At 40.9% G+C, this 23,149-nt stretch overlaps 3 protein-coding genes across 4 annotated transcripts in view; 1 reads left to right on the top strand and 2 right to left on the bottom strand.

The window, feature by feature from the left end:
• The window catches only part of mapkapk2a (MAPK activated protein kinase 2a), a 34,570-nt gene extending 28,952 nt beyond the window's left edge, over positions 1–5,618 (top strand). The window contains exons 3-10 of the mRNA XM_076989152.1: positions 1,634–1,698; positions 1,788–1,867; positions 1,949–2,075; positions 2,194–2,269; positions 2,435–2,559; positions 2,704–2,789; positions 2,891–2,971; positions 3,424–5,618. Of these exons, the coding sequence (XP_076845267.1) occupies positions 1,634–1,698; positions 1,788–1,867; positions 1,949–2,075; positions 2,194–2,269; positions 2,435–2,559; positions 2,704–2,789; positions 2,891–2,971; positions 3,424–3,567 (784 nt within the window). The 3' untranslated portion in view covers positions 3,568–5,618. The remainder of the gene's footprint in view (positions 1–1,633; positions 1,699–1,787; positions 1,868–1,948; positions 2,076–2,193; positions 2,270–2,434; positions 2,560–2,703; positions 2,790–2,890; positions 2,972–3,423) is intronic.
• Positions 5,619–9,680: 4,062 nt separating this feature from the next.
• il10 (interleukin 10) lies at positions 9,681–14,009 on the bottom strand. 2 transcript variants are annotated; one of them, XM_076989153.1, is made up of 6 exons: positions 13,802–14,009; positions 11,593–11,720; positions 11,199–11,258; positions 10,787–10,942; positions 10,437–10,499; positions 9,681–10,275 (listed from the first exon to the last, which is right to left on the bottom strand). In XM_076989153.1, exons 1-6 carry the CDS (start codon positions 13,929–13,931, stop codon positions 10,180–10,182), a joined length of 633 nt encoding a protein of 210 aa, XP_076845268.1. In that variant the 5' UTR covers positions 13,932–14,009; the 3' UTR covers positions 9,681–10,179. The 2 variants fall into 2 exon arrangements, with proteins under 2 accessions (XP_076845268.1, XP_076845269.1); XM_076989154.1 differs by lacking the exon at positions 13,802–14,009 and having other exon boundaries at positions 11,593–12,603.
• A 6,238-nt stretch (positions 14,010–20,247) lies between these two features.
• On the bottom strand, positions 20,248–23,149 carry il19l (interleukin 19 like). Its single transcript, XM_076989222.1, has 6 exons — positions 22,928–23,149; positions 22,170–22,348; positions 21,530–21,592; positions 21,263–21,415; positions 21,025–21,099; positions 20,248–20,835 (listed from the first exon to the last, which is right to left on the bottom strand). The coding sequence occupies exons 1-6, from the start codon at positions 22,974–22,976 to the stop codon at positions 20,755–20,757; spliced, it is 600 nt and encodes a 199-aa protein (XP_076845337.1). The 5' UTR covers positions 22,977–23,149; the 3' UTR covers positions 20,248–20,754.

Raw genomic sequence — 23,149 nt, 5'->3', positions numbered from 1 at the left:
GCATGCTTCCCGCCACTCGGGGCCACAGTCCTGTTCGGCAGTAACCTCCTCATTTCTTATTTCTGGAAACCTGCGTTCCTGAAAAATAAGCTGGAAAAGGCGGTTGACCTTGTTTTGACCATTAGTGTTGTAAGGTCTGCCGGCCAACGTCCAGTGGAATTCCTTTTTGATGGTGTAGTTAAACCTCAGTCAAGACTCGGGCGGCACGGTACCTGATCTGTAAGCTTTCTAAACAAAAAACCTTTTCATTATGCACAGTTTTGTCAGATTCTGTGAGATACCAAAACATTTACTGAGCTTAATGTTGGAGTAATTGATATTTGGGCATATTGCTACAATTAATACTGTGTCCACCCCCTATTAATAAAGCACTTTGTTCAGCAATGCTTATCTGTATGGGAGTACTGTTTTGAAGAACTCCCTTTTTTCTACGCTGGTTGCCTGGAGGCTACAAATTCAATAGAAACCTTTTAGCCTATGCATACTGAAAGTGGCAACACGTGTTGTGGTTTGTTTCATTCTCTCTCTCCGTGTTGAGGACCCCAAATCCTGTGTCTAACACCTTATTCATTCCTCTCCCTCTGTGCAAGCGGGACCTTTCTGAAAGGTTCCTCTGAAACCGCCCGTGTTTCACAGTAAAAAGTGGAGAAAATGAATCTTGTCTCGCAGTATAGAAGAACTTTAATCCCCACTGCAGTGTCACTGAGGCACCTAACCAGTTTCATCTGCATTAGTGTTAATGTGACACCTCTTAATTTTTCATGTTACATTTTGTATGACCTGGGAGGTATTAGTTATAGATATAACCAGACTGGACTCATCACCTTGATTTTTTTTTTGCTATTGCCCAGATGAATAAGGGGGATGGGGTTAATGCACCTCACACCTGAAATACCTGAAAGTTCCAGCTGTTTACTGTGATTCCCTTGGTTGTTTATGGTCACTGTGAACACTGTTATGGGACCAAAACGACACCTTGCCCACATGCTGTCGTATTGCGCGTGTGCTCTCTCGCGCCTCCTTACTCATGCTCACGCTCTCGCTCTCTCTCACTCTCTCGTGCACACTCATACCGCCGATGGGCTTTCTAAGTTTGACCTATTTCAGTTCTTTATAACTGGCGGGATTCCAAGCAGGGCAGCCGACCCCCGGCCGCTCTGGTTTCAAGCTTCTGCATGTTTGTGATAACCACACCGAAGGGGGGGTGGCATGTGTGACCCTTCATGTGGTTTATGTGTATGGTTGCCTTGCTGAGAACATTTCACCCCTTTCTGAATGGGTTTATGCGCTAGATTCTCCCCCACCCCTTAACAGTAAGGGGCAGGCCTACGGGTGTTTCGAACTTTGAACATCAGTGACTGTCCTCAAAGTAGCTCACATCCCTTCAGATTCTTATAAGCAGCAGTGTGTTTCTTTGAAAGGCAGATGTTCCAGATGACCTGCTGACAAAGACTGAATGTGCTAAAAAGGAAAAAAAAAGAAAAGAAAAAAAGAAAGAACCTTGTAATAAATGCATGGCTTTCTTCCTGCCCAAAAGTGTGAAAATCATTTCTTTTGATGATTATATCTATTCAGAAAGGGCCCGTTTGGTGTGTTTGGGAATATTCCACTTTGTGTGCCGTTTATATTGCAGCATGGACGGTGGTGAGTTGTTTAGCCGTATTCAGGACCGCGGGGACCAGGCATTCACAGAGAGAGGTACGCCCTCATTTTGGACTTTGCAGTTATGTACCCTGACTTCCTCTAAGGGCGCCTGCTTAACCACTCTCTCACCTCCCCAACTCTAGAGGCCTCCGATATCATGAAGAGCATAGGAGAAGCCATCCTTTTCCTGCATGCCAGCAACATTGCGCACAGAGACGTCAAGGTGAGACTCCCTCTGTCCTTCATTTAGCCCAGAGACAACAGAGTCTCCTTGTCTTTAAGCTTCGCTCCTTCCCTCTTTCAGCCAGAGAACCTCTTATACACCACAAAAAGGCCCAATGCGACCCTCAAGCTAACGGACTTTGGCTTTGCCAAGGAGACGACCACACACAATTCACTCAATACTCCGTGCTACACGCCCTACTACGTCGGTGAGGCTGTCTTTCTCTAGGAACTCCTGTACTATTTTTCCCCTCCCATTCGTTGTTGCTTGCTTGGAGTATTTGCACCCAGCGATGCGTCTTTTCACTGCTCTCTTTCATGTTGTAGCCCCCGAAGTTCTTGGTCCTGAAAAATATGACAAGTCCTGTGACATGTGGTCTTTGGGTGTCATCATGTACATTCTGTAAGTGCCTCTGTCTTGCACGCTGTCTTCCATAAACGTTTGTGTGTCTTATTTAAGATGAGAGGTTGTTCCTGCTGGACTAGGAATGAGGGGCCAGTGTGTTCAGTAGTCTGAGGGGTTTTTCGTTTGTTGGTTTTAACTGTTTTGTCTTTTCACGTGTTGTAGGCTCTGTGGCTACCCACCTTTCTATTCCAACCATGGTCTTGCCATATCCCCCGGGATGAAGACGAGAATCCGTAACGGGCAGTATGAATTTCCCAATCCTGAATGGTCAGAGGTTTCAGAAGAAGGTGTGTGTGTGCGTGTGTTCACTTTCTCTTTTTCAGTTCCAAAGTCAGATCACAGAGGCTGTGAACTGCCACACTTCTTCCCACTTACTCTAAATAATTTTTTTATAATAGTTTTACTCCCTTTCATTTTTTGCTCCCTCTCAGCCAAACAGCTTATCCGCATGCTGTTGAAGACAGAGCCCACGTTAAGGATGACCATCACGGAGTTCATGAACCATCCCTGGATCAACGTAAGACCCCTGCATGCTCACCTCCATACATGCGCTACCTGCACAACCCTTTGCTGTGCCCCTTGCAAACAAGTGTTGCTAACCCACAATGCCATGCGCAGCAATCGATGGAAGTGCCCCAGACGCCTCTCCACACCAGCCGTGTGCTGAAGGAGGAGAAGGACACGTGGGAGGACGTGAAGGTGAGGAAGTTCTCCCTGATACTGCACAACTGTGTACAGTATCAGTGAACAGTCACAGTTCAGCAATATAGCAAAAGCCATAATGTGGTCAATTGTAAAGGAATTTTTGCAATGTAAAGGAATGTATGATATTTACTTTTTGAGTGTATCATCAAAAAGTCATGGTGTATATAGGTTTGTTGATGTGCTGCATCAGTTATTTAAAATGTGACTAGGACATGCAAACCAACATGTTACTTGAAAAACAAAAGATTCTTGTGGGAAGTTAAGTCCACCTGTAGTCCATTTAGGTTTAGCCATGAGTATGTTTCGCATTTACATGCTTTCCTCAAACTAGCTCATGTTTTTGCAGTGCATGACTGTTAATGGGCACTGATGGGGAAACCCTAACTCAGCATTCAGTCCCATTGTCCCCAGATGTTTAACTGCCGGTGTGTTTATGCCCAACACAGGAGGAGATGACCAGCGCCCTGGCCACAATGCGAGTGGATTATGAGCAGATCAAAATCAAAACCATTGAGGACTCTACCAATCCTTTACTGGTAAAGAGAAGAAAGAAAGCCAACATGGCTGCTGAGAATCAAACCCCAGCATGATGAGTTTTGTCTACAGTCCACACGCACACACCTTCAAGTCACATGCATACTTTTTAAAAAGTTGTTGAAAAGGAAGCAATAATTCATGAACATGGGTAAAAGGTGACTCAATGGTAATTCCTTAAAACAATGTGTTTATTTTTTATCCTAATCTTTTATCTCTTTTATTTTGATTTGCTTTTAGTGAACCTTTTCTTTTTATTACTCAGCCTTTGTAACTAATCAGCCACTCTGCACCCTGAAAAGGGTTATAAAATTTGAAGAGCAAAGATTATGAATTTAGAGTTGATGTTTATACATACTCATCATAATGGCATAATTACTGTTTTCTCACAAGGTGTGTTGGGTTATTCAAATGCTAAAGAGAAAAAATGCTCTGTTTTAAATCAACACCTTTGGTACATTTTCTCACGCACACTTTTGTCACTGCAGTTTAATTTCATACTTCTCTTTTATGTTATGTGGATTGTAGATATGCAATCCGAGTTGCACTGTATATCTATAGGACACCCAGTTTGTGGATGTATAACTCAGGCTCTCATGAAAGGCCAACCTGAGGAACTTGAGCATTACGCAAGCTTCCTCACCAAGCACGCGCCCCCCCCCCCCCCCCCCCCCACCCTCCCCTTTTCTCAGAAACACCCCTGCACTTGTATACGGTTTGCTAGTTCCAAAAAAATGTGATGCGCCATAGTTGCCGATGTGCGAAAGGAGCAGGCGCGTTTCTGAGATGACTTGTGGAATGTAGATGTGCTCTGGAGCGTTTGGTGCAGCGCTCGGAGACTCATGGCCGAGGTCCAGCTCCTCACAGCGCTTGGACTCCTTGCACCTACAGGTTTAAGATTGACCTCTTGATGCTGAGGTTTGTCCTTTTTTGTTTGAAAGTAATGGGACCTCATCTCCTCCCCACCCCCCATGGAGTATTGCCTTGTTATTTAAGGACACTCCCATTCTCCCACACTTTATTTCTGCTTGACCTTTCCCATGTTTGATTCTGGATTCTATGCTTTTGGGTATACTGTGATTCACCTCATCAGTGCTATGCATAAAATTTCCCAAGCTACTGTTAATGGTCCTTAATAGTCTTTTAAAGAATGTTGGTCAGTGTTTATAAAAAGAAAAGAAAAATGTTGAATGGCTGTACATGTGACGCAAGGTTTACACTGTTTTTAACCTGTACCAGTAAACAGCAAGATCTTCTCCCAGGCAATCAGTGCTGAGGTCAATGGTGTTTCGGCTTACGTTCGTCTGTGGGTGTGAACATATACTGCTTGATGGACAGTTTCTCTTGGGAAAATAGCTGTGGTCTTTCGTATAGCAATGCGTTTGTACTTTTTTTAAGCCTACCCCGCCCACCACTAACATCTAGCCCTAGCCAACAGTGTGGATAAACTTTTGAGAAGAGCTGTGTTAAGACCCTCTGACTTTTAGCCCCAAGATTTATGCTGATTTTCTCTGTTTCTCCTATATGAATTTACATGGTAGGAATCTGATTTTAACAGATGCAAACCCAGATGACGCAGAGTAGTAGCAGGTTTAAGGGGAGAATGTATCTTGCTTTATTTAAAAAAATTGTATTGGAGATCTTCCGGCTCTACTGGCTTTGCACTGAGGGCATGTTTGTGGGGTGTGTTTTTTGTTTGTTTTTGAGTCCATATTCTCAATTGTGAATGCAGCTTAAGTTTTTACCCCGCGGAAGCAGATGACTGCTCCCCCAAGATCTCACCCAGATAATTCCTGTGCCACTTCAGATGTGCTTGTTTTTGCTCACTCTGGGATTTGGAAGAACATTCTTTTGAATTTCTTTGATCCATTTGTTCCAAATTATTCTTAATCACTTGTAAGCCATTGTTACATTTTCATTTCAAAAATGTTATTTTTTTTTTTTTTTTTTTTGCTTTTTTCCTGGAAAAAAGACAAATAGGTTGCAGAGATTGTTATGTAAGCCCCAGGAAAACATGCAAGGGAGTAAAAGAAATGTGTTCAGTGTTCAGCTGCTGTACCCAGGTTTTGGTCTGCTTCAAATTTGGATTAAAACACATGAAAAACGACACGAGTCATGTTTTATATAAGCGACTGTAGAGATACTGTGCTTCACAGTATACCAGAATATTTGTTTCCACCATACAAAAGTTATTTGTACATGACAATACATACATCACAATACTTACAATGTTGCCAAAAGTATTAGCTCATCTTTCTTCAGTCGCATTTGAACTTGAGTGACATCGGCCAGCCTTTTGCGGAGATAACCGCTTCAACTCTCCTGGGGAGGCTTTTCACAAGGTTTAGGAGTGTGTGTCTCTCTCTCTCTCTCTCTCTCTCTCTCTCTCTTTCTCTCTCTCTTTCTTTTTTTTTTATGGGGATTTTGACCATTCTTCCAGAAGCATGAGACTGTCTTGGTTTGCTAAATCATAAAAAGTTTCTTATACTGCATCTAAGGGGCTGAACCCAACTCTTAAAACCAGCCCCACCCCATAAAACCCTCAACCAAACTAAAAACAATCCTGCATCATAATATCCCTCCACTAAACTTTACACTTGGACAATGCAGTCTGACATACCATTCTGGCAACCACCAAAACCAGACCATCAAATTGCCAGACGGAAAAGTGTGAACGGTCACTCCAGAGACCATGTCTTTTCTGCTCTAGAGTCCAGTGGCGGCGTGCTGACAACCACTGCATCCAACACTTTGCATTGCGTTTTGTGATGCAAGGTTTGGACATGGCTGCTCGGCCATGAGACTCATTGTTTCAAGCACGGACGTAATTTGGGGGGGGGGGACATGTCCCCCCCCACTTTTTCAAAAGCTGGTTTTGGTCCCCCCCAGTTTTTACAGTTAAAACCAAATATTTAAATAGCGACGAATCCATGTCCCCCCCCCCCACTTTTGAAATCAAAATTACGTCCATGGTTTCAAGTGCTTTGTTGTATGCACCTGTGATCATGGAAGTGACTGACTGGAACACCTGGATCCAATGATTTGCATAGATAAGTGAATACTTTTGGCAGTATAGTGTATTTTTGTGTAAATGTAGTTGTAAATTACTTGCAACAATGCTGTGATACAGAAATGATTCATTTTGGATGTTTAAAGTGAGCAATTTTTTACATTTTACATGTGTGATGTGAGCGGTTCTAATGACAGTTGGTAATTGTGGCTGAGGTTGTACATCAACCTTGTGTTGCCCTCCGGTAACCCTTGACATAACTGAGGTTTTGGGGTTTGGCATTTTTTCAACTCTAGATATTGGCAGTTTGTCAAAGCGTGTTTGGTTTTGATCAAACGAGGCTTATACACCTTGTAATACTTTGTGGGATGTGTTCAGAACACCGTTCAGAGATTTCTGAAGAACATAAAAAGTCTTCATTTTGATGTTTTTTTTTTTTTTGGTCAATCTTATTTTTAATGGCATTGTCCATGTGAGGCTAACACTCCACCTCGTTTCTCACCAAAATTGGCCTTTCCTTTCTGAGTTCTGCTTGGCTAATTGTTCTCTTGGCGTGAGGTTGCATTTGTTACACTGCTGTACTGTTGGATGATGGGAAGGCAGGAAATTGGCAAAAGGTCACTCAAGAAAACATTTTGCACATTGCACAGGTGTAGACCTAATCAGGAAACTTATAATGTACAATAATACGATGGGAGTCTTTCTCATCCTAGAAAAGTCTGAACAATGCCTGGAAGTCCAATAGTGTGCTATGCAAGTCAGCTGCCTCTCTGGGTGTCGTCTGACTGTAAGCCAGTTGTCTCTCAATAGTTTGATTTTCAGAATCCGACTCAAAGTACTTTCAATGTTGGTAAACATAACTAGGTGAATATCGGTCTCAGCCACACCCATTTAAGTAAAGTGATCTGTGAAATAAACATTTACAAGCAGCAAAAGCTTATCTTGGATCTAGATCAATCATTGTCTGAGATCTTTCTGTTCCAGAGATTAATGTGCGCTTTCACACATTTAACGCCTTTTTCAAGTTGCACTCTGCTCGATGCAATGTGCACTGCTTTGGTGAATTAACAAAAAAACTTTCATGTAAGAAAGAAAAGGGTAAACCCGACAAGCCTCTTCAACGTGTACACCATTAAGTGTGTCATTCAGTAACACGAACGTCATTTAAGATGTACATCTTTCAACATGTCAATGATTTAATATCTGGATCATTGGCTGGCAGTGAGCAGATGACTGGAATAATTTTGAAATACAAAAAAATTTCAAATCCAATAAGTGCTTCTGTGAATGATGCCCATGTATGGTATACTCTGATCCTGTTACTGTGAATGAATACTTATTAATTCACAAATGTCTTCCTCCTACTGAGAACGATGACTTGTCACAATCTGACACTGGGGACTTGTGCTCTTGCTGAACTTCTCTTAGCCCTCATGATTTCTCCAAATGCACTCGTTGCATATGTCTGCAGTGTGAACTGCAGACATAGCTGTAGTGCTGATCTCGAGTGCATCTACATTTTTGAGGTTAAAATGTTTTGCTTTAACGTCTTTGCTGTGGTAAGATTCTAACCAAAAAAGCTCATCTTAATTTTATTTTATACTTTAATCTTATTGATGGTTTAATTTGACCTGGCAGAGGTATGTCAAAGCAGCTGCAGCATCTGTTAAAAGGAAACTCAAAGATGGATAGTGTAATTATCCAATAGCATGTGCGATTTTTCACACACGTCATTCAGTAACAAACGACATTCACCGTGTGCCGCTAAATAATAAGTACAGTATGTACTTTAGTTCTTTGTGTGGGCAGAGGCAGATGTGATACACAGAACACTTTCACATGATCAATTGAATATACACGCCTACACAAATACATAATTTGACACTTATTTAAAAGGCATGCAGAATCCTGGATCGATTCATCTTTAAGCTGCAAAATTAAAGCAGATAACTATAGATGGCTTCCATGTCCAGGGGAAAGGACACAGATGTTAGCACAGGTTACCTTCTACCTAATATGAAGAGTACTATTGTACACTTGCAGTCTTGAAATACTGGAGCTAAGTCTGAAGTTCATGACACCATAGTTCAGCAGTTAAGACTGGACATCATGCATCATCCAGCTATGATTTCTTTTTTGCATACATACTCACAAGGGCTAGTGGATGGTAAACGCATGTGCATGGAAAACAGATGACCTATAGACTTAGTACGTCTAAGATGGGTTTTATGTTTGTTGAATGTGCATGTGCAAGTAGTTTCATCGTCCCACTGGTTTTGCATTCCTGCATATGTGTGCTAATGCCACGAAAGTCTTCGTAAGAAAAATGTCTGTTCAGTCATACAAGGATTTTTTTTTCTTTGGGTCTATTGAGCAAGATTCCCAGATTGGCATAATTTAAAAAGTTGACTCAGTCTGGCTGGGCCAAGTTTGTTCCTTATGGTGACGTGGACTATATCCTGTCAGAAAGGATGTGGAGGGTACTTCCTGTAAGAGATGGTGAGGCCAGAGTTGATAGAGGAATCTGGAAATAATTCTGGTGCCAATCCCAGTTCCACCTCAGCTTTCTTCTTTGGATGAGCTTCTGAACTACATCAGCACTCCAAGTCCCAGTCACAGCTGCGCACAACTTTTTTTTTTGTTTGAGCTAGAAGGATGGGTGCGAATTTGTGCAATCCAAATGTAATCTCATTTTATGTTCATGCAAAGTGCTTTTGGTTTCCGAAATTACAATGCGACACTAACTAACACCTCAAAGCTTTACTCAGCACCGCCATAACTGAAACTAGTACTACTTCTTCTTTTTTTTTTTTTTTTTTTGCTGACACAAGACCGCTCTCACCCCGAGTCAGCGTGCTGGAGCTACATGACAGTTACACGTTTTTGTTCTTATATAGTCTGTGAAGCGACAAGAGCTGTGTGATGTTACTGTAAAGATGTGAGTTGCTGGAAATTGCGCCTATTTAGGTCAGTACTGAGGTTAGAGATCTCGTTCTTCAGACACTGCCTTTACTCAGGTTTAGGCACACCCTGGTCTCGCATATCCATGCCAAGACTGTATTATTCATGTCCTCAGTATTTTTTTAATTACACTCCCTCACAAGATGTATGATTTGCAGCATTACTGAAGAACTAACAAAATGAACATGAGACAATATGTAACTTACAGTTTGTTTAATAGTTCCAAATATATTACATCATAAACATGATACTTTAGCAGACATTGGCATGTTCAACATTTGCAGATATAATTTACACAACATATAAAAAAATAAATTAGAAAATAAAGCGATCTTAATAAATATTTATTCACACTTAATTTTCCCCTAGATTTAAATTATAATTGCCAAAAGCAACTATGTTTACGAATAGCCTTGGTCAATGTGACTTATAAAAGAACATTTCTTGAACTTGGTTGTTCTAAGAACATCATCCCTGAGAACCTTTCAAGAGATCATACTCTAGAAAGCAAACAAACATGGCGGACGTAGTGTGACTGCATACCAGAGATGGACCTGTCGTTATTCAAGTAGAGGCCAGATCATGGTAATAACATAATCATACATTAAGACTTCTATACAATATCCAGTGCGTATTCCAAAACTATAATATTATGCATCACGTAATCCCAGGTTATCCGTTGTGTCCTTATTTGCATTTAGTTGTTAAGTCTTTTTGATGCCAAATAATCTTCAATGTAGTTGAACAACAAATCCAGCTCTCCCATGGCTTTGTATAATCCTTTATCCGCCATCTAAAAGCAAAACAAAAAATTACCCTTTGAGCCACACAGGCGTAACCATCATTATACATCTCATGTATATATATGGATAGATATGCATATGTTAGATATGTATATGTGTGCGTATATGACTGATTTGTGGTTTGCATATGTTTTTATTTATTAACACTTACTTGATTATATGAGTTTTGGATGGTTGAAATTTCAAATGGTTTTTGACAAGCGAAGTAACTCCTCTGTAGCAAAACACATGTATTAATTGCACGTTATGGGTAAATGTAATATTGGAGGGCGAACGTAAACACCTGTCGCTGACGCTTGGTATTGCATGTCTTACGAACTTTTACGCATTACTAATTTGGTTGTTTGCGCGTTAAAAGCCCGAGCCATTGATACTCTTGCAGTGCGTTTTCTGTATGGACGCTGATTAACTATGTTTTGCAATTTTAACATGTGGACACTCGCCTCTTTAAATGGCCATAAAGTGCGACATTTCAGTAAGCAAAAAAACCGCGGCACTTACGCATTTTACAAGCTCCCTCTTCAGCTCCAGAAAGATGTTTCCGATCGCGTCTATTGGCGTTTTGAAGTGCCTTTTGACTTCTGAGGCAGCACTTGGTAAAACGGTTTCCAAGTAAAAATGCAAAATGTCCTTCATTACATGACATCCATATGGACTCTGTAAGAGAAACGAGACAGCGAATATCAGATCTGGTTAGTCAGCCGGTTTTTCAACGGTAGTACTCTCTTTAGATTCTCCACTTTCGTTATGACAACTGTGTTGTTATTGCTAAGCAGATATGAACCGGTGGGAAAAAACTGCAGTTGTGCTTAAAAAAAATAGATCTGTAAAAAAACATTTAAATAATGTACTATGTAACAGCATTATTCATGCAACACTGAGAAATGAGTAGGTGTTTGATTCTGATACTTACTTTAACATTTTCAAGCACTGTCCTGTTTAATAGTGCAGTCTCAATCACATCATTTTCCTCCTGAACAGGGAGAACAAACATCAAATGTGGAATCATGAGTTCAGTCTCATATCTGTCTTAGTCATCTCCATGAAAACTATGTACAACTTCAAACTAACATGAACAGCAGCTGTGCTAGATAAGAACGTCCCCCACCCCTCAAGTTTCTATGCCTTTTTGTTTTTACATAAAAGCACTCTGGTCTCCAAGCCCTTAATCTTTGCATTAAGTCTCTCTCTCTCTCTCTCTCTCTCTCTCTCTCTCTCTCTCTCTCTCTCTCTCTCTCTCTCTCTCTCTCTCTCTCTCTCTCTCTCTCTCTCTCTCACTATTGTGGAGTTAAACAGAAAATACTCACGTAATAGTCTCGTATCTCGGAGTACGAGGAGCGTAAAGCTTTCAGTCTGACTGGGAAGCCCTCCACAAACTCACAGCATTTGTCTTTGCAGTTGAATCTTTTGCATTCAGCGAACTCGAGCAGCAGTGCTGTCAGAAGAGAAGGCAGGAGGGCCCGTAGGAGGATCATTGTTGAAGCTGGAGTCCCGTCACTGGCTGTTGACCCTTTCGTAAGAGCTGCCTGAACCCCTATGGGTGGAGATGTGCTGCGGTACTTGGAGGTGTCTTTTTTATACCCCATTTTGAAAAAATTCCTACCTGTTTCCTGTGACACTGGAGATTCATTTACTGGTAATACGTAACCCCTTCTTGTCCTATGTCATCACTCTCACTCTCTCTCTCTCTCTCTCTCTCTCTCTCTCCATTCTCCCCCATTGCATAGCATATGTGGGATTTTTTAAATGAATGACATCTTAGATTTAATTTCCTTTATAGTCAGTTATCCATGATGTTAGTACATTAGAATTCTATTAATCAGCTTTAAAAAAAATCACATATCCAACTTATGATACATATGATGACACAATGACATTTTCTTTCAGCCTTATTTCCATGGTAGTTGGCATTATATTCCAGGGTATTGAATTTAATCATCAACTTTAGATGATCCAATTTGACAGAGATATTGTAGTATGTGGCTTAAGATGATAATTTCAGAATGAATGTGAGACGATGTTTATTAAAACATTATATTTGTTAATATATTTATAATTATATCTATATAGTCTAAAATGGGCATCAGGGCAATCACAATCAATAAACTTTGTTACAGTGCACTTGCATGTGTGTACTTGTATTGCATAAGGTAAATAATGGAAATTCACATTTCTTCATGTGTGAAATATGGGCATTTTGAAAATGTATGTGTATTTTTGTCCATTATTACAGACATAAAGGAAGTTCAGTCTGTGTAGAACAGTAACGTTTTCTTTGAGTATAATGTATGGACATTTTTAGCATTTGAATACACACACACACACACACACACACACACACACACACACATATATATATATATATATATATATATATATATATATATATATATATATATATATATATATATGTGTTGCGGGCATCAATGAGCTTATGACAAATCAAACGCTCTGACAGTTGCATATAAATCTCTGGTATTATTTACTCGTCTCAGTCCTGAGAGTTCAAAGAAAAAGGGCTGAGTTTATCTTCAAGGTACACAGAGTGAGTGTGACTGACACATCTTTTCATGACTGATTGATAAAGCAGACCCCACTAGGTTAACCCAGATGGTGCTTGTGGCAAGACCAACCTATGATGCATGAGCTTCTTCTCTCTGCCCCAGAGATGAGAGGTGAGAAACCTACTTTGCTTAAGCATCAGGGCTTTGGTTTTGATTACTGTAAGCCACTGATCATAAACGCGAGCATTTGCATGTAAATGATGACTCAAAGTCAAAGATTCAGAACAGTTTCTGACAGGGATGCTTTTGGAATTTGGGTCTTCTCTTTGGCCATCCAGTGTCAGCTGTAGCCATCTCATGTGTTTTTTTTTTCTTTAACATTTTTTTTATTTGTTTGTTTTATTCATATTCAGGTCATTTGTTGATTGGCAGCTGTAGGACCAAAGGTCAACATGTGTCTTCATTCTAGACCTGAGGCCTGACTTACTGCCTTTTGAGAAAATCATGTATCATGTAGTGCTGTTTCACATCTTCGTCATTAACTGACCAGCAGGTTCAAACACACAAAAATGAACCTTATCATCTCTCGTGAAAGCATTATGTTGTTATTGCAAAGCAGATATGAACTGGTGGGAAAAAAAGTGCAGTTGTGGTTTAAAAAAAAAAGAAAATCTGTAAAATAAACAAATTTTAACATTGTAACACCGTAACAGCATTAGTCATGCAACACCGGCTGAGAAAGGAGTAGGTGTTTGATTCTGATACTTGAACATTTTCAAGCACTGTCCTGTTTAATAGTGCAGTCTCAATCACATCATTTTCCTACTGTATCTATGTACAAATTCAAACTAACATGAACAGCAGCTGTGCTAGATAAGAATGTCCCCCACCCCTCAAGTTTCTATGCCTTTTTGTGTTTACATGAAAGCACTCTGGTCTCCAAGCCCTTAATCTTTGCAACAGTGTGTCTCTCTCTCTGCAACTATTGTGGAATTAAACAGAAAATACTCACGTGATAGTCTCATATCTTTGAGTACGAGGAGCGTAAAGCTTTCAGCCTGACTGGGAAGCCCTCCACAGACTCTTAGCATTTGCAGCAGTGCTGTCAGAAGAGAAGGCAGGAGGGCCCTTAGGAGGATCATTGTTGAAGCTGGATTCCCGTCACTGGCTGTTGACTCTTTCGTAAGAGCTGCCTGAACCCCTATGGGTGGAGAGATGTGCTTCAGTACTTGGAGGTCTTTTTTATACCCCATTTAGAAAAAAAATCATTCCTGTTTCCTGTGAGACTGGAGATTATTTTACTGGTAATACGTAACCCCTTCTTGCCCTATGTCATCACTCTTTCTGTCTGTCTCTGTCTGTCTGTCTCTCTCTCTCTCTCTCTCTCTCTCTCTCTCTCCTCCATTCTCCCCCATTGCATACATGGGATTATTTTAAAGAATGACATCTTATATTTACTTTCCTTTGTAGTCAGTTAAGGGCTTGTCACCTTAGTTCCAGTGAAAGGAACTCTGAATGCTTCAGCATACCAAGACATTTTGGACAATTCCATGCTCCCAACTTTCTGGGAACAGTTTGTAGCTGGCTCCCTCCTCTTCCAACATGCAAGATCTATAAGGACATGGATGGTAGAGTCTGGTGTGGATGAATTTGACTGGCCTGCACAGAGACCTGACCTCAACCTGATAGAACATTTTTGGGATGAATTAGAGCAGAGACTGATAGCCAGGCCTTCTCGTCCAACATCAGTATGTGACCTCTCAAATGTGCTTCTGGAAGAATGGTCAAAAATCCCCATAAACCTTGTAGACAGCCTTCAGAGAAGCTGTTCTTGCAAAGGGTGAACCAATGTCTTATTGAACCCTATGGATTAGGAATGGGATGTCACTTAAGCTTATATGTGAGTCAAGGAAGGTGAGCGAATCCTTTTGGTAATATAGTGTATACACTCACCGGCCACTTGATTGGGTACACCTGTCCAAGAACTCATTAACGCAAATGTCGAATCAGCCAATCACATGGCAGCAACTCAATGCATTTAGAAATGTAGACATGTCCAAGTCGATCTGCCTCAGTTCAAACCAAAGGTGATTTAAGTGACTTTGAACATGGCATGGTTGTTGGTGCCACACGGGCTGGTCTGAGTATTTAAGAAACTGCTGATCTACTGGGTTTTTCACTCATAACAATCTCTTAGGGTTTACAGAGTATAGTCAGAAAAAAAACAAAATATCCAGTGAGCAGCAGTTCTGTGGGCACAAATGTCTTGTTGATGCCAGAGTTCAGAGGAGAATGGCCAGACTGGTTAGAGCTGATGGAACAGCAACAGTGACTCAAATAGCCTGAAAACAAAAAACACATCAAATCTTGAGATGGATGGGTAACTGCAGCAGAAGACCACACGGGGTGTCACTCCCGTCAGCTAAGAACAGGAGACTGAGGCTACAATATGCACAGGTTCACCAAAATTGGACAACAGAAAATTGGAAAAACATTGCCTGGTTTGATGAGTCTCAATTTCTGCTGCGACATTTGGATAGTAGAATTTGACATCATCAACATGAAAGCCTGGATCCATCCTGCCCTGTATCATCGGTTCAGGCTGGTGGTGGTGCAATGGTGTGGGGGATATTTTCCTGACACACTTTGGGCCCATTAGTACCAATTGAGCATCGTGTCAATGCCACAGCCTACCTGAGTATTGTTGCTGATCATGTCCATCCCCTTATGACCACAGTGTGCCCATCTTCTGATGGCTACTTCCAGCAGGATAACACTCCATGTCATAAAGTGCGAATCAACTCAGACTGGTTTCTTGAATGTGACAATGAGTTCTCTGTACTCGAATGGCCTCCACAGTTACCAGATCTCAATCCAATAAAGCACCTTTGTAATGTGGTGGAACAGGAGATTTGCAACATGGATGTGCAGCTGACAAATCTGCAGCAACTGCGTGATGCTATCATATCAATATAGACCAGACTCTCTGAGGAATGTTTTCTATGCCACAAAGGATTAAGGCAGTTCTGAAAGCAAAAGGAGGTCCAACCCGGTACTAGAAAGGTGTACCTAATAAAGGTGTACCTAATAAAGTGGTGGGTGAGCAGATGTGGACATTCCAAGTTCAGAATGTAAAAGTCCTCACCAAGGTTTTGTTCAGGCTTCTTGGATTGTGTTGATTCCACTAATTTTACCTGGCACTAATTAGAAAATCTAGCAAGCTTGAGTAAAGTCTTGGGAAGGAGTTTTACTTTCTAAATCTGGAATGTCCATCTTCACTGGTGAGTATGTGCATGCATGTGTGTGTGTGCGTGAGTGCGTATGTGTGTGTGTGTGTGTATTACACTGGTAAAACTGTCAAAAATGGGCAATCACAATCAATAAATATTGTTACAATCAATAAATATTGTTACAGTGCACTTGGACGTGTGTACTCTTTTTTTTTATATCCCATTTACAATAAAATGCTATCTGTTACCTGTGGGGTGAAGTTGCAGTCTTATGTATACATAACCCCCTCTTACACCGTTATTTCTCTCTCTCTCTCTCTCTCTCTCTCTCTCTCTCTCTCTCTCTCTCTCTCTCTCTCTCTCTCTCTCTCTCTCTCTCTCTCTCTCTCTTGCATCTTCCCATTCATTCAGGGTTTTTTTTTTTTTGTGAATGACAACCATGTTAGATTTTATTTCCAAGTTTTTTTTTGACATTCCAACATTCATTGCCCACAGTTGTTTCTGGAGTTCAGTACTTAGATTAAAGTCCTGATTCGCAAAATATTTATTTACTTTAAACATTAAGCTGAGCACATGACCCTAGTTTGATGCTGGTGGTAGTTTAAGACTTCTAATTGAAAATAGGTTGCTGAGCACCATCTGGCTTCACTTAGCAGTGCTGGTGTGAGCAGAGCAAAATATACATTACATTAACATTTTACAAATGTTAATTAGAAACTGCAACATTTGGTGCATCCTTATACCAAGGGTGTCCAAACATTTTGCACCAACACACATTTTACACAACACATTTAAAAATACATAAACTCTTGTTCTTAGCTTAGCAGTTAAAAATGCCCACAGGATTTGCATAAAATCTTATATTACCGCTATGTCATACTGTGTGAAGCCCCGATTCTTTTACATAAATGGGAGGCAGGTTTCTGTTAAGCAATAGAAAGTTTCATTTCAGGATGAATAGTGCCTAAAGTAATAGTACCTTACTCATGAGTTTTACCTCAGAATCAGCTTAGTGGTTCATGAATAGCTTTGTAATGTGGGAACATCGGATAACGTGGATAACCTGTTCCACAGTTCAGTTATGAGTGTGGAGTTGTAGGGATGGCTACTGTAGTACTGGGTCACTGCCTGCCATGTCATTAACCCTAATTTGGAGTGGTGACCCTCTCTGATCAGGTTTTGTGACTCAGTTTATCATGAGATTGTCACACCCTCCATGTGATAAACTGCCTGCCTCGTCATTTGTGTCACAGTCAATGTAGAGAGGCTCTGTCAGTGAGTAAGGGGAAAACACAGGGCTACTTTCCAAAAAACTTCCTAATCCCAGACTAGGGAGTTTTTCCTTGGTACTGTTGCCCCTGGCTTGCTCATTAGGGATCTGGACCCATGCGCTTGTAAAGCTGCATTGTGACATATGATGTAAGAGGTGCTTTATGAGTAAAATTGACTTGATTTGAAAAGCTAACACATGCAAAACTGGATTTGGTTGGGTTAGTCTTCGTTACAGTCAGCCAGTCATTAGACACAAATAATTAATAATTATTATAACAACAAAATAATTTTGAATCAGACAGAGGTCAATTACACTTCAGGCTATAAATGGTAAATCTTATACTGGGCTAAAATAGAATTATTGGGGAAAGGCCTTTTGTTGTCTTCAACGGAAATAACTGCTGAACTGTAACGTGCCACATCGTTCCCTGCGGTCGTTTTAGTTTCGCAGGTCTGTTTTTTTTCTTCTTTATATGGCTGTGCCGCAAGTGACGCAGTAGCACAGCGCGTGTATGCGGCAGACACCGGACTCTGCAGGGCCTGTGGAGCAAAAGAAAAAACAAAACAAAAACAAAAACAAAGGAAGGCATGTGGTGGTGGTGGTGGTGGTGGTGGTGGTGGGGGGGGGGGGGGGGGTGTTAGGTGCTTTAATATCCGTTACATACACGTTCTGCAGTTTGCACACCTGTTGCTATTTTTCTGTGATGTCTTTGCAAGCCTTCACTTCCTGTTGGTGGAGTGCAGTGCGCACTGTTTTCTGACATGATCGTCACGTGGTGTAAATGTATGCCACCCAGAGGTTGGCCTGTGGTCAGCGTGCTCACCCATGGAATAAACACGTGATCATCTCCCAATGACCCCCCCCCCCCCACGTCCAGAGGGTTTTACAAATAAAACAACATAGCTGGTTCGTTTACCATCGGTTCCCACTTCTGTGATTTGAAGCAGACCTTTGATGTTTGAGTGCCCTTGAGAATCTTTGACCTTTTGTTTTCATAACACATGAGTCAAAGCAAAGTGGTGAGGGAATGACCACAGGAAAACGCATCATGTCTTATGGCACAACACACCAGGCACACCATGGTGTCATACAGCAACACTTGACCTAAGTGCACTCTAATGGCTCTAAGTAATGTGACATTACTGTACATGTCAGTAGAAGAACTCGCTGTACAGTAGCAAGTGCACTGGAATGTGATATTATGTTAAATCAGTGACTTTTTTGTCCTGAAGCAGCAGTTTCAGAGGAAGCCAGGTCAGTGCTATGCTATGCGTCACAAAAACTGCAAACCCATGTTTTCCATTCACTTCCTTTCACTTCAGATCTAATGAAAGAACTGTTGAGAAATATCTCTTCTCACTTGGCAATATTCAGCCTAACACCTCTATTTTGTGGTCTCAAATTTCCATTTTACCAACGCAAATTCATGTGCAAAAAGGAACATCGGTGAATCATAAGATTCTTGCATGGCCAGCATGGTTATATTTTTAGACTAGATCAATAGCACATTTTTCTTATTTTGCCATTTACAGCTGGTGTATGCTTACATCAAGAGTTTGCCTAAAGTTATAAAAATGTGAAAGAATCCATTTTCATTTTTCTCCCAGCCCCTGGAAGTTTCATGCCCAAATCCGGCCCAAAATTTTTTCCCCCTCCAAATCGGCCCAAACTAGAGCCGGTCCATCGGGAATCCTCCCAAATCTCCCGATTAGCCACTCCGGCTCTACACGCGCACACGCACACGCACACACACACACACACACACACACAACGCTAGACCTTATAAGGTTTTCAGAAGCATAGTTTGGTTTGATCAGAATTTCTCGATGACACAGAACTGGTTCACAGTTGCTCATGTGGGCCTGTTTTGAGGACACACATAGGAAAATGGAAGTATTTGACAGATGTGTAGGATGGTGCAAATGACAATTTGATTTGTAGGGTCCGACCCCCCATCCCACATAATTTGACCTATGACCCAAAGTATAAAACACCTGGTGTTATTTGCTAAGTTCATATGAGCACACAAAACTGGTCAGTTATTTCTTTTAAGACTAACCATATAAGACCCAATATAAAACCCCATATTATCAGTATAACAATAACTAATTCCATTAAACTACCCATTTAATCACTGAAATTAATATTATCTAAATTATATAAATGACATACTATCAGATGTACATATATGCATAGTATGTAACTATTTCACTTTGATATCTCCTGAGTCACTCTCCCTCTGTGTAAGTTAATGTATTTAAAATTCAATGGCTGTATTGACATAAAGTAAAGGTCATGCCATCATTAGCCACAAGAGGCCAGTAGAGACTACCATACATCAACCTCTCGACTCGATTACTGTAATGTTCTTTTCATAGGCTGCACACCAAAAGTGTGGATATATTACAGTATGTTCAGAACTCAGTGGCTGGAGTACTCTCACATGCCAAACAAAGTGCCCTGGTCACCTCTGTCCTCTGTAGCTTACACTGGTTACCAGTTACTGCTCACATTAAATATCAAAATGTTTAAATCTCCACACGAACTTGACCCCTGTTATTTATCTGGATTACTCATCTTGGTGCCAACCATCTGACTGACTGTGTTGTCGTCTAGTGTATGCTCATTATAATGTGTTAACTTCTGTATTAATGTGCTATGCTTGTCTACTGTTTCATGTCTGCTCCTGTCTTTGCTTTATCATTCGTATATGTGCCTTGTTCTCATCTCCAAAGCCTCCTTTTGTTCTGGAAAAGCACTATATAAACAAAACATCTTGTTGTGTTTGTCTCTCTTAGGCAATTGTCAAGAACACTGTCCTAGCTAAAAGTCTTTCTGGACATGTCCAGTGCCAGGACACTTTCTTTCAACAAATCATTAATCCTACAACAATTCCAGACACAAGACCTGGTGTTAGTCAACATTTATTTAGTTAATGTTCTTATTGTCATTTCAAGTTAAATTGAAATATAACTCAAGCCACAATAAACTGACCTCTCAGGGGTCTACTCTCAGGAATGACACCATAGCATCATGAGTATAAACACTAATTAAACACAACTGGTACCACAGTGGTGATAACTAATAAAACAGACATACATTTTAAAAAGCACTAATTAAACCATGAATATTAACCAAGGCATATTATAGCCTACTGCTGCACAGTAGAGTAGCTGTTTGGCTTACTGTTAAACTTACACAAGTAATAGGAATGCTTTTCTGCTGTATCACAGCATATACAACAGTTATAAATACAGGTTTCAATCAGAAAAATAAAATATATTCACTTTCAATTTGTAAGCATTTTATAAATAATATTTATACAAAAGTCTTGAAGCGGCTCATTAAACGAACCACTACTGTTTAAATAAGTGAGCAGCCCGGTGTCCTGCACCTGTGGTGCTCTGCACGCTGAGGGTCCTGCATGCCGTGGGCCCTCTGCGATGTAGACTGCAGCCCCAGTTAATTGTGGAATCTCTCCAGCCAGTCCAGCAGAGAGTCCAGCTCGCCTATGGCCTTTACAGAAGCAGCGCCCATCTCCAGCTATGTGAAAACATGAGCAAAGTAAGAACCAGTGGCTTACCACCCATGACAGAGCTGGGGTCAGGCAGCTCTTGCCCAGTGTGTGTTCATTTAATGTTGTGTACAAAAACTGATCCCAGATCACCTACATCATTCAGTGTTGGCTATAGTGTAGCTGTAGATCACTGGTTGAATGCGACTCATTATTACCTTATCATAGTTGACTTGAATTGTATGAAATTTATCATTGGTCTCTTTGCTGCACTGACAGTGTGTCTCGGCATGCTTTAAAACAAAAACAAAGGGCTCATAATTAGCACACAAGGTCAGAAGGGAATAGCTTAATTTACACCGTTAGTCATCTTACAATGTCAGGGTGCCAACTGTGATAAATGCTTATTTGTAACATATTTACTGTGCGATGGTATTGCAAGAGAATGCTACATACACATGTTCTTAGATCCTTGGAGATGCTGAGAAATGAGTTGGCCAGCACACTGGTGGTTCTGCGGTGGAGAGACACACTGCTGCTATAGTTGATAAAGACCTTGTCCATGTAGAAATGCAGGACATGCCTGAGGAAACAGCAGCTGTCTGTGACCTGGAAATGAACAAAAGGTAAGGAATGCAGTTCAAATAGCCAATTAATACCTGCAAGCATACACACACACACACACACACACACACACACACAGGCTGTTTGAGAGTATCTCACCTGGAGGTTTTTCAATATATCTCCTCTCAGCAGTCTCATGCCTTTGTGGTTGTCTTCTGAGATCTGTAAGTAACAAGAGATGGCATCGTGAGTGTGGATTGCAGACATGCTTGGCTACAAAACTTTCGTTGTCAAACTGGTCAAACTTAAAGAAGCTTCTTCAGAGTTTTTGGCTCTGGTTCAGGCATGATGAGGTCATGATTGATTAAGTTCTGCTAGAAAGAATTTCTTTTGTGTCTACAATTATCTTTGGCTGTAAATTCCTACTTCGGTGTAGCTATTTTAGTGTAATTATTTCAAAGATGACACAAGAATTTCCCATTAAGCTTTTGTGACAGGTCTCTAGACTTACCAATAATAATAGTTCAACAATAATAGTAAATAATGTTACAAATATTCTATTGTGCATAGTCCAAAATGTAGCTGTCTTCATGGCTGGAATTAACAGGAGTCATAGAAAATTCTCACTCTAATAGTGAAAGGACCATGTCATAATCTTCCAGTTGTCTCTGACATCATCTCTTATGTCATCAAAAGGATCATGGGTATTTCAGAGTTACAAGCCAGACTGCATAACTGCTCGCATTTCACTGCTAATACAACAATGGCCATTTGGAGCCTAAAGGCTTCACTTTCTCACCATGTTCTTGCGAATGTGCTGGAAGTGATGCCTGAGCTCGTGAGTATGTACGGTCAGGGCACAGGGGCCCAGGTGAAGCCTGTGCCCCATGGATGAGCCCCACAGGTTGGCCAGCAAGGCACACACGAACAGGTCACAGATTATCAGGGAGGTCTTCATCGCAAGCTTGATTATCTGACCTGCAGGACACACCTGTGTTAATTTCACGCATTTAAATCAAACTTGAAATCAAAGTTTCTCAACCCAGTCCTTGGAGACCACCACTCAGTCATTACTATCCATCCAGCCCTGCTCCGGGCACACCTGTACCAGGTAGTCGCTGTTCCTAACGTCTTGAGTCAGATGGGTGGGAGCTCAGACAGAGCAATAATGTAGACTTTTTACTGGGCCCCAAGATGAGACCAGGTTGGTTCTGAATAAAGACTGGGTTGAGAAACAGTTTTTTAAAGAGTTTTGTGATGTCTTAAAAACATAGCAGCTGGTTTATTACCTTTACTTTGTATAATTTCAACATAAACATTCACTGTAATAAGATCTAAGAAGTTAATCATAATCACTAATCATGAATAAATATGTGCAATTATAATCATATAACCTTGATTACTGAACACATCATATAAATAATTTAGGTGTCGTGGCAGGCAAACTACCTGCATATCTGTCATTTTACCTAGTCTTGTGACACCACATGCATTTAATACATCTAACAAATATCTATGGTAGTTAGTCTCATGGCAGTGTCTGTGAAGTGTTGTTACCTGGTGATGTCTGATGCACGCTTTTGCTCAGAGTGTTGTGTTTCTCCATGCTGTCCTTAGTGGCCCTTATATTAGGATGGATGGGGAAATCTGCAAACTTCACCTTTACTGTAAGAGGAAGTTGTAGCCATGGGTGCCATCACTCTGTTAATCCTAGGGGTGGAGACCAACAGTGAAGGAGTGCTTCTGGTGCTTTTCTATGCGCATACAAATTGCCCTGCT

This window comes from Brachyhypopomus gauderio, unplaced genomic scaffold (genome assembly GCF_052324685.1).
Source record: "Brachyhypopomus gauderio isolate BG-103 unplaced genomic scaffold, BGAUD_0.2 sc66, whole genome shotgun sequence".
Taxonomy (NCBI): domain Eukaryota; kingdom Metazoa; phylum Chordata; class Actinopteri; order Gymnotiformes; family Hypopomidae; genus Brachyhypopomus; species Brachyhypopomus gauderio.
This window is presented reverse-complemented; position numbering and strand designations above follow the sequence as displayed.